At 43.6% G+C, this 15,866-nt stretch overlaps 1 protein-coding gene across 1 annotated transcript; it reads left to right on the top strand.

The window, feature by feature from the left end:
• The first annotated feature begins 9,525 nt into the window (after positions 1 to 9,525).
• LOC133710914 (uncharacterized) lies at positions 9,526 to 15,530 on the top strand. The gene is made up of 10 exons (XM_062137054.1): positions 9,526 to 9,594; positions 10,541 to 10,800; positions 11,072 to 11,116; positions 11,305 to 11,550; positions 11,723 to 11,983; positions 12,157 to 13,872; positions 13,973 to 14,235; positions 14,868 to 14,934; positions 15,061 to 15,111; positions 15,202 to 15,530. Exons 2-10 carry the CDS (start codon positions 10,621 to 10,623, stop codon positions 15,304 to 15,306), a joined length of 2,934 nt encoding a protein of 977 aa, XP_061993038.1. The 5' UTR covers positions 9,526 to 9,594; positions 10,541 to 10,620; the 3' UTR covers positions 15,307 to 15,530.
• The last annotated feature ends 336 nt before the right edge of the window (positions 15,531 to 15,866 follow it).

A 15,866-nucleotide genomic window follows, 5' to 3' on the forward strand; every position in this document is an offset into this window, starting at 1 on the left:
AGGGTTTTCAACAAGCATCTTCTTGAGCAAGGTGATAATGATCTTGTTACTGGCCTCTGCTTGACCATTGGATTGGGCATAATAAGGTGTGCTGTGGACGAACTGGATGCCCAAGTCCGTGACCAGTTTCTCTACCTCGCCGCCCATAAATGCTGCCCCCCTGTCTGAGACCAACACTTCCGGAATGCCGAACCTGCAAATAATATTCTGAAAAATAAACTGGCGAATGGTAGCGCCGGAAGCTTCCTTCAAAGGTTCAGCCTCAACCCACTTCGTGAAGAAATCAGTGGCTACAATGATGAACTTATGCTGGAGCGAGGAATGAGGGTGAATCATCCCAATCAAGTCCAACGCCCAGCCTCTGGCAGGCCAAGGTTTAATAATAGGTTGCATGGGAATATTGGGAATGTGCTGCACTGGACCATGCGCCTGACAGTCTTGGCAACCTTTCGCGAACGCGATACAATCCTTCAAAATGCTGGGCCAATAATACCCATGTCGTCTGATAAGCCAGCGCATCTTGGGGCCTGCTTGATGGGCTCCACATACTCCTGTGTGCGCTTCGCGCATCAACCTCTTGGCTTCGCGGCCATAGACACAGCGAAAGTCTACGCCATCTTCCCCACGTCGTCGCAGCTCGTCACCTCTGAGGAAATAATTCAAGGAGAGAAAACGAGTCTTCCTGTCTGCTGTAGGGTCTGGGTTCTTGAGGTAGTCAATCAGCGGTATGCGCCAATCGACGTCAATAGGCTCGATAACCGCGACTACTGGATCATCCGGTGGATCAGGCCATGCGAGCCACGAAGGCAGTGTGCGGCGCTCGACCTTCAGGATGCGCTCGCGAACGCCATACTTCAATGTAATGCCTGTAGCCAATTGAGCGAGCTCATTGGCCGCAAAGTTGCGCTCGCGGGGTATGTGCTCCAAGTCCGCCTCATCGAATTGATCCAGAAGCTCAATGGCGCGATGCAAATAGGGTATAAGCAAAAGGCTTTCACACTTATACTTTCCTTGGAGCTGATTGATTATAAGCAAAGAGTCACCGTGTACCTGAACGTCCCTGACTCCCAACTCTAGCAGAACCTCTAGGCCAATGATCAGGGCCTCATACTCTGCTTGATTGTTTGTACATTTGAACTCCAACTGGAAAGAATAAGAAAAACGATCGCCCGCGGGATTCTCCAGGACAATCCCTGCCCCTGCTAACGTTTCCGTTCTTGAACCATCAAAGTACAGTATCCAGGGCTGCAAGGAGACTGTGGCTTGATACCGAATAGCGTATTCTGGGATGCGCGCTAAATCTGGCCGAGTTATGGTTACAGCTGCTATCTCTAACTCTTTCACTACGGGGATGTCCAAGGTAGGGTGATGTGCCAGGAAATCTGCGATAGCCTGTCCCTTTACTGCCTTTTGTGGCACGTACTGAAGCGAGAATTCAGATAAAGCCAATACCCATTTGCCAATGCGGCCTCTCAGAATAGGCCGCGACAACATGTACTTGACCAAGTCAGTCTGAGCGATGATGCAAGTGGTAAAGGACAGCATGTAGTGGCGTAGCTTGCATGCTGAGAAATACAATGTGAGACACAGCTTTTCCATCGGGGTGTATCTTGTCTCGCAGTCTGTGAGTGTCCTACTAAGATAGAATATGGCATGTTCGACACCATCCTCATCATCTTGGGCGAGCAGGCTGCCAATGGAAGCCTCAGCTGCTGAAATATATAGTTTTAATGGGAATCCAGCCCTAGGAGGAACGAGCACTGGTGGGCTCGCCAGGTAGGCCTTGATTTTATCAAAAGCCTCTTGGTGTTTATGCTCCCAAACAAACTCGCTTTGGCCCTGCAGCTTCAGCAGAGGAGAGAAAGGCTGGATCTTACCTGCAGAGTTAGAGATGAAGCGTCTCAGGAAGTTGATTTTACCAAGCAAGCGCTGTAGCTCTTTCTTCGTGCGTGGCGGAGATGCGTTAATAACTGCGCTCGCTTTGTCTTCAGGGACCTCAATTCCCCTCTGATGGACAATGAACCCCAGAAAGTCTCCTGCTTGAACTCCAAAAACGCATTTAGCGGGATTCATTTTAAGCTTGTGCTGTCGCATGCGCTCGAATACTTTCCTGAGGTCTGTGATATGATCCCCTCTTTTCTGAGACTTGACAACCACGTCATCAATGTAAACCTCCAAAATCTTTCCAAGTATGTCATGGAAGATTAGGTTCATGGCTCTTTGGTAAGTCGCCCCAGCGTTCTTCAATCCAAAAGGCATAACCACATATTCAAAAACGCCCGCGAACCCAGGGCAGCGGAACGCGGTTTTGTGTCTGTCTTCTTCTGCAACCGGAATCTGGTGATACCCCGCAGTGCCGTCCATGAAGGACAGTAATTCATGCCGCGCAACGGCATCTACCAACATATCCGCGACCGGCATGGGGTAGACATCTTTAGGTGTAGCAGTATTAAGGTCTCTGTAATCTACGCAGACCCTCATCTTACCATTCTTCTTTCGGACAGGCACTATGTTAGATAGCCACTGATTGTACTTGGCCACCCTGATAATGCCTGATTTGTGCATTTTTTCGACCTCCTCCTTGACGAGGATTTGAGTTTCTGAATTCATTCTTCGCGGTTCTTGTTTCACAGGCCTCTTGTCAGGGAGTGTTGGTAGCTGGTGGCAAACCAAGTCTGGTGACAGGCCGGGCATATCTTCATACTTTTCCGCAAAGCAGTCTTTAAATTCTAACAATAAGTCGATAAGCCTCTGTTTCTCGCTAGGCTCTAGGTAAGCGCTGATAGCCACTTCCATGGGCTCATCTGCTGTCCCGAGATTAACTTTCTCGGTAGGATCTCTGACTTTAGGAGGCGTGTCATCCAACGCTGCCGGAGCGAGCTGAATCTCCACCTCATCCTCTTGTTCCTGATCAGAGAGTTCCTCTTCAACGATTTCCAAAGTCGCGATTTGCTCATAGGCCTCTTTTTCCACTAGATATGATGATAATCTTTCATGCAGCGAGTGGAGGGCCTCTATCCCTTCCTCTGGAAGGTCGTAATCCATTAATCGTTCAAGGGTTTAGGCACAGCATGGCCAGGCCTTTCTAAGCCTTCTTTTGCGAGCGTAAGCCCCCACTGTGCCAGTTCAGAGGCTGTCACCCCTGTGGGGCGGCCTTTGTTATCGATGCCACTGACTTGCAATGGAGCGATAGGCTCCAAGTAGTACCTGGCATCTACATAGTTTGCGGATACTGGGAAAGGACGAGGGTCCGCTTTGATCACCTCAGCTTTGTCTGTCTCCCTGTTCCACATAATAAGTTCCTGATGGAGGGTTGACGGAACACAGTAGCTCCGGTGAATCCAATCTCTGCCCAGGATAGCACTGTAGGCCGCATAGGAGTCTGTCACAAAGAAAGCGTAAACTCCCTCTGCTGGACCTACCTTGATACGCAAGAAAAGTAAACCCAAGGTTTTTGTTACAGTCCCCGCGAAGTTCTTGAGAGTAAGAGACGTCGACTGGATCTTCTCCTTCTTGATCCCTAGCAGGTGCATGGTCCTGGTAGTAATGACATTAACAGCAGCTCCGGTATCAACCATGATCTTGCTTACTTTGGTACCGCCAACTTCTGCTGTGATGTATAGAGGTCTCATGTGTTGGACCATAGCAGGTGTTGGCCTAGTGAAGCTCATGAAGAATTCTTTACTGTTGGCGTCCTCTGTTTCCAGAAAGACAGCCTCTTCAACAGGTGCCGTGACCGCTGACGTGATCTGCAGAGGCTGTGTATTACATTCCTCAGCTTCTACGCATTCCTGAGCAGCGACCGGCATTGCGTACCGCGCTGGAAGCACATAAACCATATTGCAGGACGTTTCGAATTCATCTATGTCGTCCTCCAGGTTAAGCTTGGGTTCGTGGACAGGGATATCCGTGTTGAATTGTTTGACCAACCTGTCCACTAAGGATTCCTCGGTGAGGCCTTTTACTTCACATTGTTCGAGCTCTTGAACCACTGAAGCTTGTTCAATGGAATCTGGCTTTAGTTCCCTAGCAATATCCGCCTTTGGGGGAGCGACCACCAAACTCTGGACTTTCTTAGGTCTCCACTGTAAAGTGTCGGTAGTCTTGTCTTTGCCCCCCAGTCTCTCGAAAACCGAGGGTTTGGCTTCTGGTTCCTCGCGAGACAACCTGCGCCGGACGTGTGGTCGCCTGGACGGCGAGCTCTCCTTTCTGGCCAGCGGAGGTATTCTCTCCTTGGTAATCCTACAAAACACATTGGGCTTAGATGCCCCAGATTCTGAGCTCGCTGGCTTTCGCAGACTGCGAGGAGCCACTAATGGCTTGGCAGCGAGCGCTTCCATCTCCTTCTGATACTGCTCAGGAGATTTGACCAACTGTGAAGGTTTGATCAGGCCCTGGTCTAAAGCCTCTAGCGCGCGCTTGGCTTCACCAAATCTGCGCTGCAGTTTTCGCTTCTTGGAAGGACTTATCTCCACGGCCTTCCCCTTCTCCCTGGTGTACCACTTTCCTTCTTTGATGGTAGCGGTTGAAGCAGGTGGTATGTAGGGTTTGGTCAGAATGTCTTTGTGCTTGTTCGCGACCTTTTCCTCCATCTTCTGATCAGCCGTAGCTGCCTTCAGCTTCTTGAACAGATTGGAGTCCTTTGGCGATGTTGGCGACCCCATTCTCTCCTTTTCTCTTGGGCTGGAAGGCTGGTAGTTTCGTGATAGCGAAGCCCACTTAATGGGCGGGAGAGAGCCAAAACGAAATGTCTGCTCGACCTCTTCGTGCGGCGCTTGGATGCCACACTCTTCTTTGCATCGCGAGCATAACACTACTGGCGAGGCTTGACCAAATGGTTTAGCCTTCTTCTGGGCAGGAGCCTCTTTAGGCTCTGTTTCTTGTCCTTTCGTGGACAAATCCAGAGTTGGTTTCCTCTGGTTCTGCTTGGTCCAGTTCAAATCGACCATGTTAATCCCAGTATCAGGAAAAGGGTTTAGGTTAACAAGCGTTGCTGCAGTTACTGGAGCTTCCACCTGAAGACTACCGTTGTTGAGCCATACCTGAATCTGGTCCTTGAGCTTCACACAATCAGCTGTATTATGGTTCCACAGGTTATGGAATTTGCAGTACTTCTTTCCTTTTAGCTGATCTGGTCGAGGAAAAGGTCCAAAGTCGGTCTTCACCATCTTCGCGGCGATCATCTCATCTAGAATCTCGTGTGCCTTGTTGGCATCATATGTATACGTCGCGAATTCAGGTTTAGTGAAGGCCATCGATTTGAGCTTGACAGGTTCCTTGGAGATTTTCAATTGCTTTAGGGCTGGATTCTTTCTCCCTGTCAGCTCATAAGCGGCGATGTCGCTTTCATCTTCCTCCTTGTCCTCCTGAACCACGTCTTCACTGTGATAGTGGTAGTAAGGATCATACGTAGCCGGCTGGTAGCTCAGGGCCGCTACAGTGCGATGTTTCCCTGGTACGTATGTTCCTCTAGACGCATTCTTCCTGGCGTCAGTTTCTCTGAGGAGGTGTTCGAAGCTTCCCACCTCTGTGATGAGCTCTCCCATTGACTGGATCATGCTGCCATGCTGCTTCTTTCGCTGGCGAGGCTCTAAGCCCTTGATCGCCAACTTGATCAATTCTTTCTCTGGCAGGATCACATTCAGCTTGGCCTTCTGAATCTGGAAGCGCTGAAGATAGGCCACAGCGGACTCTGTGGGCTGTTGGGCCATCTGGGTGAGAGAGGCCAAGTCTACCTCAGGTTCTGTGGCCCCGAAAGTCTCCCGGAAAAGCTTTTCCATTGCAGGCCAATCTGCTACAGTTCCTGGCCGCAATTTGGAGAACCACCTGAAGGCAGCTCCTGAGAGAGAAGTGCCAAAAATCCTGCACTTGAGGATGTCATCATTCTGGTACTGGCCGCATTGTACCCTGAACCTAGCCAGATGGGTTGCCGCATTCTCGGAGTCTTCCCCTGAGAAAGTAGCAAATATAATGTTCTTATAGCCCCTGGGGAAAGGCGCGAGCATTATATGCGGCGGGAAAGGTCCCTCATAGATCCCATCCATCTGGGCCCTGGGGTTAGCCTGTCTAATCATCTCCTCTACTTCATCTCGTCTCACATATTCTGGACCCGGAGGCGGAGGAGGTGGTATGGCCGCTGCATGGCGAACAGGCTGCACAGGTATTGCTTGGTTTACAGTCGCTGCCCCTTCTCCTATGTGGACAACGCGGGTTGTAGCGGGTTGTTGAAGAGTCACTGCTGGTGTGGGCATCTCCTTTTCCAGCGCTGTTATCCTAACCGGATTACCAGCCTGGTCAATCCCATAGTAGCTTCCCGGCAGCTCTTGATATACGTTCTCTGCCCCGTCGCTGTCGTATTGAACGAACGTAGAATCGGACGAGGTTCCAGCGCCCTTTGAGGCCTGGTGCTTCTGCCTGGTAGTCTGCCCACTTGAGGCAGTACCTTTATCTTTGCTGCCGCCGATAACTAGCGCTTGTTCTTTGTTTTTTAGCGGCGTGGCAGCAACAGTTGCGGCAGGTATAGCCGTATGGCTGCTAACCTTCTCGCGCTGGTTCGGTGGCACGTATTTGCCCGAATCGGATGGCTGGCCAAGAGAACCAAGGATAGCATTGGGATCAGCCAAGGTCTGATTTAATACCTCCTTAGCCTGGTTCAGCTCGGCCCTCTGCATGGCAACCTCGGTTGCGAGGATCTCTCCATCTTTACGGAGACCAGCCATGTCAGCCGTTGTTTGCTTCGTATGGTTCGCAATGGCCTCTATTATTCCTTTCTGGCGCTGGTTCTGCTCTTCTGCGATACCTGAAGCATGGGCCATCAAAGCATTCTCAGTCTGTGAGATTTGCTGCTTAGTTTCCTCCGCTTGTTGGGAAATACGCTGGTTTATCTCGCGTATGACCTGGTCGGCTCTCGCATTATCCCTCGCAAGGTCAGCAGCTATTTTCTTGCTGTGGTTTTCGATGTTCTCCAGGATAATTGCGAATGCGACCTCGGAGGAGGCCCCTTCTGGGATAGGCTTCGGAACGAAAGCCTCTCTTTGCACACTTGTCGCTGTGTTGGAGCTAGCGACAGTGTCAACCGGCTCGTTGGCCTGGTTGTTAGTGACAGTTTGACCCTCAGCGGCGATCGGACGATTCTCTCCTTTTTCCGTCGACATCTCGGTTGGATTGGGATGAAGAGCGAATCTTTGAGTCACTTGTTGCTCAGAAAGACCACGACAATCCGCGCGAGAATGCGGCTTGTAACTGGAGGTCTTATGCTTTGGGCAGTTAGCGTAAACCTTTTGGTAAGGGTTTTCGCTTGACTTCCCAATGGCTACCGTTCACGAAGAGACACTAGTTCAGTCCCACTGGGCGTGCCAAAATGTTTGGCTCCAAAACCAGTTGGCTTGCAAACTGTCTCTTTTGAGCGAGTGATTGCGCAGGCGTGCCAGCACCGCGGGGTGCAGTCGTTGGGGTAGTCCCTTGACCTGACTTCTTCTTCAAGCGCTGTGGACGAGGAGAGCACCAACCTCGTCACAGGGTTCTTCTCTAGCCTTACGGATAAGGACTTTTGCCTTACGGATAAGGACTTTGGTTGTGGTCTCTTGCGTTCACCGAATCGATACTTAGTGTTGTAGACTAAGCAGAGCAATCACTGGGAAGTTGGGAGAAGCACGGGTTGCGCTAAAGCGTGACTTTAGCTTCGCTGGGTTGCGAGGGCGTTACCCTTGCTTCGCTGGTAGTAACGGTGGCGGTTGCGCTCGCAGTCCGCTCGCTGGGAGACTGGGACTGGAAGTACGGTCGCCGGGTTGGTCTGGTGATGCTGACAGTCGGCTCGCTGGGAGACTGGGACTGGCGCACGGTCACCGGGTTTCAACAAGGTTGAAGGTTTGCTCCGGGGAGGCTTTGTAATTGCTAGGATTGATTGATATGAGAGAGAGGTCCTTAATCTGTCCTCGAAACCTGGTATATATACCTAGGGTTTCGACCGCTCCTTGTCGTAGAAGGATTATTGACTGGAGTTTCCTAGTCAATCTCTATTACTTGATTCCAATAGGACTTTGCTCTCCTCATGGATTCCGGAATAGGCGGAGTTGTAACCCAAAACCAAGTATGTTTATTTTTGGGCCGCAGGTATCGGCCCGCTGTGCTAGATCCACTGAAGGATATTGCCAAAATTACTTTTGGGCTCAAACAATTTTCTTCTGGATCAGGTAGCAGATGCACTTGCTAATGTTGGTTTGTCATGGTCAGGCTTGGTTTGGTGGAATGAGGCTCCTCCTTTTCTTCTGGATCTTTGTCGACGAGACTCATTTGGTCTTCCGAATTTTCGGTTTATTTGAGTTGTAGTTTTCCTTTCGCTTTTAATATTTTAGACTAGAGGTTAGAATCTCTTTAGTTTTTCTGTTTTTTGGCTAGGGGCATGGACGTTGTCCTCCCTTCTTCTGTTTGTAGCATCCAGTTCTTTTAATAAATCAAGTTGGAAGGCTCTGCTCTCTCCAATTTTAGCCCAAAAAAAAAAACTTAATATTTTCTTCCAAAATTCGCAACAATATATTTTCTGAGTAACAGTATTTATCCATACCAAATCGTACTAGTATAGAATGTTGTCAAAGTTACAAGTAAAATATGTGTCCATGACTATTTGACTCTATAACTCATTTGAGCGGAGTGAGACTGATTTTCATACTTTCTATTTTATGGAATCATCATGTAGTTCTTAATTTAATTGATAAAAAAAAAAAAAATATGTAGTTCTTAATTTCTTATATTTGACCCTAAAAAAAATATTTAGACCTTGTTTGTTTCGTGAAAAAGAGGTTTATGAATGGTGAGAATTTTAACTTTCATTCAAGAAAACAGTAAACAAATTAGACTTCATCTCGCAATCAAATCAAAATTTTTGCTTTTATATATAGAAACCTGATGCATTTAGTTAGTAGTTTCACGTATATATATTTTTTCGTACATTAATCACTCATTCCTTATTAGTGACATAACTTGCCCCAATAATGCCTGAATCACTTTGTATGATGATCGTATAAACTGAACGAGACTCAAAACCCAAGGAAAAATTGAGAAGGCAAAAGGTTTAACTGCCTTGCTAACCACGTCAATTGCGTCAGCTATCAGTCAAATCATTTGTCCTTTTCCCTCTAAAACAATTGATTTCTTATTTCCTTATCTATGCTTAACCAAAAACGAAGAGAACCCCAAAAGAAAAACAAGACCTTTCCTCTTATAAGCATATTCATATCGAATTTTGAATTTCACACACTCAAACCCTCCTCCCCATTTCCAGTAATGGTCCTAACCCCATGGCCCGGGCATACCATAATTGGCACATAACCAAACCAGGAAGACAGAGACTCTTTTTCAGCTTTAGTAATGAGAAAAATTGAATGAAGAAAAAAAATAAATGAAGTTAACCCAGAAATGTAATAAAAATATCATCTCTTTTTTACACCTCCAACCCTTTTCCGTACAAAGAAGACAAAAGGCCAAGAGAAGAAGGGACTAGTTACACTAGTATATAAACAAACATACTTTAGAGAGAGCTCTATATCTATATCCTCCTCTTTCTCTGTCTTGAAGTTCTTGAAGGTGTTCTGCAAGGTATTGTTTATCTAATGTAGCTGTGCATTCACTTACTTTCTCTGTTCTATGTCTTTAAAGGATTAGACAAACAAAAACAGGGCAAAAGAACTGGCTTTTGTTATTTCTTTGTGGGAAATGTCATATGGGTAGTTTTTGGTTTTCTTAGCTCTCGAAAGAATGAGTTTGTGGGAATTGTTACTGCTTTTCTAAAGGTTTCATCTTGTTTTGTCAACCAAAAGAAAAAAGTTTCAATCTTTTTAATTTTGTGACATGAAAAAACCAAGATCTCTTTGTTGGTTATTTCCTCTGCTGAATATGATTAGAACCGCACTTTTTTTTGGGGTCAAGTTTCAGTTTAACTTTGGTTCTGCACATCTCTGACCCTCTTAGCATATCTCATGCATCCAGGGTTTCCTAGATTTAACAGCAAAAAGTGAAAGAAGAGGCTTCTTTCAGTATTCTATTTGTCTTGGTTTTCATAAAGTTTGGTACTTTGCGATTTTAATTATGTACTTTAGACATTGGCTGTTGGGATGTGTATGAGTCCAATCTTTGGCCTCGTTTCGTATTAAATTTCTTGGTCAGTTCTTGTTTTTCCTTACCATTTTGGGTTTTTCCCCTGTTTTGTAAACGTTCCATATCTGTGTCTTGGAGCAATTGCAGCCAAAATACAGCAAAAGTTTCTGTATGGGATTTACAAATTTGAATGTGATATTTTGTTGTCAATGTCATGTAGAACTAACATGATGTCCTAAGCAAAAGAACATTATTTTTTAGGTTAGTCAATGTCATTGATGTCCTAAACAATTTACAAAGCTACAGGACTATATATATTTTGCTTGTAGAACATGTTATTGTTTGTAAATTGTTACCTGCTTCCTTAGTTGGCAGTTAACCAACAATGACATAGGCAGTTTGAACCCCTATGTTAATTTAAATTCTTGATTGCATTATTCTTGATTAGGTTCCTTTTGAGGATTTGCTGCAGACAGTGAAGGGAAGAGGCAAATCATTATATTGAAGTATAGGACAAGTTTGAATCAGATGAAGCCAAGAGATCGCAAAATTATAAATGCCTGTAGTGCAATGAAGAGATTTGGCATTACACCTGCCAAAACAAAGACAGCACTTAAGACACTTCTGAAATTGTATGAAAATAACTGGGAGCTTATCGAAGATGAGAATTACAAAGTACTTTTTGATGTTTTGATGCCAGAGGAACAGGTATACCACTATACCTTTTCATTATAGTGTTATTCTATATGTTTGGTTTGGTTTGGTTTATGGAAATGTTATTTCATCAGGATTTTGTTTAACTATGTTTATTCTGGTATAATCATAGAAGAGAATTATGAGAATGTCAGTCTTATTGTTTTGTACGTGTTTTGCATTTCTTGCTTATTGTGACGGTTATTATGTACCCTCATTCCTTGTCCTGTTTTGCATGATTAATATGGCGTTTAAATGCATGACTAATATGGCGTTTTTTAAACAGAGAGTGGAACCCAAGGGAAAAGAAACTTTGATTCTTGAATCGGAGGTGAATATCTTTTGCTCTGTTTATTAGATGCTATTCCTGGTATGTCTGTTTACTACTATTTCAAATTATGGTCTTGGTGTTCATGTCCTGCTCTCGTCTACCATGGCACAAGAGATTTTTGGAATGATAGTCTGTTTTTCAATCTAGTAAACTTTAAATTTTCAATATTACATGATATTTCATACCAGGGAATGACAACTTCTCACAAAAAAGTTCCATCAAGTGTCAAAACTGAAGTTTCTGAACTTCCAATCAAGAGATTATTCACAGGACAAGAGGAAAAACATGCATCGTCACTCTCCAAATCTTCCTTGGATTCAAATCCATCAAGAAGAGCACATCAGAATGATGGTGATTCTGGTGCATCTCAGCCATTACTGAGAAGAGCCCGCCTAATTAGATGCCAAGAAGAAGCTTTCATCCGTGAATCAAAGGTGATGATCCTTTGCTGTACATTACTATATTTCTGTTTACTGTGATTTCAAATTATGGTCATGGTGTTCTATGTCCTGCTCTTAGGAGTGGAGATCTGCAGGACTTGTAAGTTTGTTGAATTTCATTTGAATGCTTATAATAAATGTCTTATTAGTTCATGTTTCTCTATAGCGGGAATTGAAATCAAAGAACAAAGAAGCTCCACCAGATAATAATACTGAAGTTTTTGAACTTCCAACTAAGAGATTATACACAAGACAACAGAAAAAACAGGCATTGTCCCTATCCAAATCATGCATGGAAATACCTCCATCAAGAAGGGCACATCAGAGTGATGATGATCTGTTTACAGATTCTGAAGAAGCTCAACCACTATTGAAAAGAACCCGCCTAAGAGACCAGGAAGGAGAAGCTATGATCTGCGACTCAAAGGTGATGATTGTTTGCTTGTAGATTCTATTCCTTGTATTTCTGTTTACAATACGATGGTGTTTCATGGCATGCTCGCGTTTCCAAGTAGAGGAGATATGTGAGAATCATACATTTGTTAAATTTCAATTGCATGCTTAATTTAATGTTCACTATTTCATGTATTTTTGTACCAGGGAGTGATTTATAATAACATCAAAAGTCCATCAAATGGTAAAACTGAAGTTGTTGAAGTTCCAACCAATAGATACACAAGACAACGAAAAAAGAAGGCATCCTCTCTCCCCAAATCTTGCGTGGAAACAAGTCTCTCAACAATGGCACATCAGAATGATGGTAGTCTGTTTTATGATTCTGAAGAATCTGAAGAAACTCCACTAATATCTAGAAGAAATCAGGGGAGACACCAGAAAAAGAACGTTTTGGTTTCTGGGAATAAATTGGTTTCTGGCATTCCACCGCCAGCCAAAAGTCCCATTGTGATATGTCTAGGTAGTTCTTCAGATAGTGATGTTTGTAATGTTGATGAAGAAACATTAGAGGCACTGGATGAGGAACCATTGACTGTGGACAACATAGCTTGTGTTTCAGATATGTCACACCACCATCCGAAGGACGTTTTGGTTTCTGGGAATAAATTGGATTCTGGCATTCCACCACCAGCCAAAAGTCCCATTGTGATATGTCTAGAGAATTCTTCAGATAGTGATGTTTGTAATGTTGATAAAGAAAGATTGGAGGCACTGGATGTGGAACCATTGACTGTGGATAACATAGCTTGTGTTTCAGATATGTCACAGATGGATGATGATGAAGACAGGTTGGAGTTACTGAAAGTAGAACCATTGATTGTGGACAGCAGAGGTTGTGTTTTAGATTCGTCACAGGTTGATGTTGCATCATCTCTTTCAAAGGGAGAAGTGAATATTTCTCTGACTTGTAACTCTTTCCCACAGTCTGATATTCATTTTCCATGTATGGAAGTGGTGGAAGAGAGAGGCATTAAATCATATTGCAATCAAGAATGCTCTTTGGCTATAGGAACTGATTCAATTACTGATGAAAATGCAAGGTTCAGAGAGGTGCCCCAGCTACAAAACTCGAAGTCACAAGATGTTCTTGCCATAAAAGATGATTATCAAGGCAGTAATTGCAGTGCTCTAGGATTTCCTACTGAAGTATTTGTATTTCAGAATCTTATCAAGATTGTACCCCATATACCCAAACACATAGATCCTTGTAGATTTGGATGTCTTCACAGTTTAATCGGTTTTCCAATTAAGGATATTGAGAATTTTTTTGGTAAAAGTGGAAAAAGATTAAGGGTTCTCCCAGGCCTGCAATTCTCTAAGTTACGTAATGTGGAGGCTGCTGAGAATTCAGAAGTTGTAAAGTTATCTGTTTATGTAGATAACATAACTAGAGGTGAAGAAAATTTGAAAATTCCCTTGGAAGGTGGAAGAAATGCTGAAGATCTGTCGACATTCTTTTACATGCCTCAGAATGTAGTTTATAAAAATGCCCATGTGAATTTTGCACTTCGTTGTACATCTAACCAGGCTTGGTGTTCACATTGTTTCGGGAATTGTCTCGCATCACCGGTACCATGTGCCTGTGCTATGCAAACTGCGGGTGGGTTTGCGTACGCACCAGGTGGATCGGTCAAGGATACTTTTATGGAAGAATGTTTGTCAGTGATCCAGGAACGTAAACAACACCACTACTTCTATTGTAAAAAATGCCCTCTTGAAAGTTTTAGGAAGAAAAAGAGTTCTAGCCCATGCAAAGGCCATTTATTACAGAAATTTGTAAAGGAATGTTGGTCTAAATGTGGATGCAACAAGAACTGTGGGAACCGGATTATTCAACAAGGCATTTCTTTCAAGCTGCAGGTTAGTGTTTTCTCTATGTATTTCAGTGTTTGAAGTTATTTCATAGCTCCATGAGGTTCTTTAAAGGCTAAAAGCTTTGGAGGGGTTATTTATGTTTCAGGTGTTTTTGACACCCGAAGGGAAAGGGTGGGGTCTTCGAACACTGGAGGACTTGCCGAGAGGGGCTTTTGTTTGTGAGTATGTTGGAGAGATAGTAACAATCACAGAACTATATGAGCGAAATATGCAAAGTGCTGGTAGGAGGCATACATACACGGTGCTACTAGATGCAAACTGGCATTCAAAGGGTGTCTTGAAAGATGAAGAGGCACTTTGCTTAGACGCTACAGTTTATGGAAATGTTGCAAGGTTTATCAACCACAGGTGTAAAATTCATAATCTCATATTTCTCCTTCCCCTTCTCCACCAGAGGCTCTTGTTTAGTAGTAACTACTAGTTATTAGTATGATGTTTTCAAGTTGAAGTTATAAGAGGTTTATTTTTCTATTCTATAAACTTTGAGGTTATTGTTATGTCGTATTCTTCTATATTTTCACTCAAATTGAGTCTCAGGTTCTTAGCCTCTTAGGTCCATCACAAGCACCTGTGATTTTTTTTGGATTTGTCTGCTAATTTTTAGTTTCTGAAGTGAATCACTGAATTGTGAATACTTGTGGGGGCATATGCAGCTTATGAATTCATCTGACACTCGGACTATCCAATGTTAATTTAGGATCAGTCTTTACATTAGTTGCAAACTTAAGAATTGCATTATTCTTCAATTACGCCCGTGACATCTGGAGTAGATATGGAAATTCAACCTTTAGCTAGAAACAATAACTACCTGAAATAGAAATTTTCTGTCTGTCATAAGTTTTTCTTTCCTTCCCTTTTTGAAAGCATTTAAGCAGAAACCTTTTCTATTTTGTGTTCTTCATATTTTCTCCTTAAGTATCTCTTTTTTTTTTTTGCTTAAAGTTCTGCTAAATGTCAACTAATACTTTTTATTGGCCCAGATGCTCTGATGCTACCTTGGTTCAGATCCCTGTTGAAGTGGAGACTCCTGACCATCACTATTATCATGTATGATTTTCTGAGCCTCCTCTTCTGTAATCCTTTTGCTTTTCTCAGTTTTTTGTACAACCGTACAAGTATAATAGTTATGCTGGTACTCAGTTCTACTTCTATGTTTCTTATAACATTTTGCAGGTTGCCCTTTTCACAACAAGGAATGTTGCTGCTATGGAAGAGCTTACTTGGGTAAGAGGGATTTACCAAAACATTGTAATTCTGATACCAGTGTTTATTTGGCATCTTTTTCTCCAACTTTCAATGTTTGTGCTGTTGCAGGACTATGGCATTGACTTTGATGACCATGATCATCCCGTGAAGCCATTTCTCTGTCTTTGTGGAAGCCAATTCTGTCGTGGCAGTGACTTTAACGTTCAGGCATGATGTCTTCTTAAAGACTTAGAGTTGATTAGGTTTTATATTAAAATCAGTGTTTTCGTAGGCCAGAGAGATTATGGTGCTTTAGACACTTGACTTGAAATTTTAATGCCTTTTAAGGCACACCATTTGTTTTGAGAGAAGACAGTTTTGTCAGAAGTAATTGCGTGGGAATTTCTTCTGAAAGATTTCTCTTCTTTGGTTCTATCTGTTGAACATGAATGGGTTACTGAAACAAAATTTTCACAATTAAATATAACTTGATACGGTTGATCTATATGAGTAAAGCAGCTTTCTGGTAAAGTTTTAGTGTCCCTTGATCACAATAATCAGCTTTGCGTCATACAGTTAATCCAGCTTTTTCAAGAGTTTTGTTTTGTTTTCTATAGAATTTCGAGTTTATCATTGTCTTGTATGTCTTTCTTTTGAAATTTTCCACTCAATGAGTCGTACGTGGATATAACCCATCATAATTTAGCATCTGTACTTGTGGATTTATCTGCCACTCCTAGTCTTTTGGGTGAACCATTGAGTTATGATTTATGAAAACTTGTGAGAGCATATCT

This window comes from Rosa rugosa, chromosome 5, assembly GCF_958449725.1.
Source record: "Rosa rugosa chromosome 5, drRosRugo1.1, whole genome shotgun sequence".
Taxonomy (NCBI): Eukaryota; Viridiplantae; Streptophyta; class Magnoliopsida; order Rosales; family Rosaceae; genus Rosa; species Rosa rugosa.

Coding starts and splice junctions, on each gene's coding strand:
- LOC133710914 (XM_062137054.1), top strand. CDS start 10,621: ATGAAGCCAAGAGATCGCAAAATTATAAATGCCTGTAGTGCAATGAAG. Junction 10,801..11,071: donor TTTTGATGCCAGAGGAACAG/GTATACCACTAT, acceptor TTTTTTAAACAG/AGAGTGGAACCCAAGGGAAA. Junction 14,236..14,867: donor GCAAGGTTTATCAACCACAG/GTGTAAAATTCA, acceptor TTATTGGCCCAG/ATGCTCTGATGCTACCTTGG.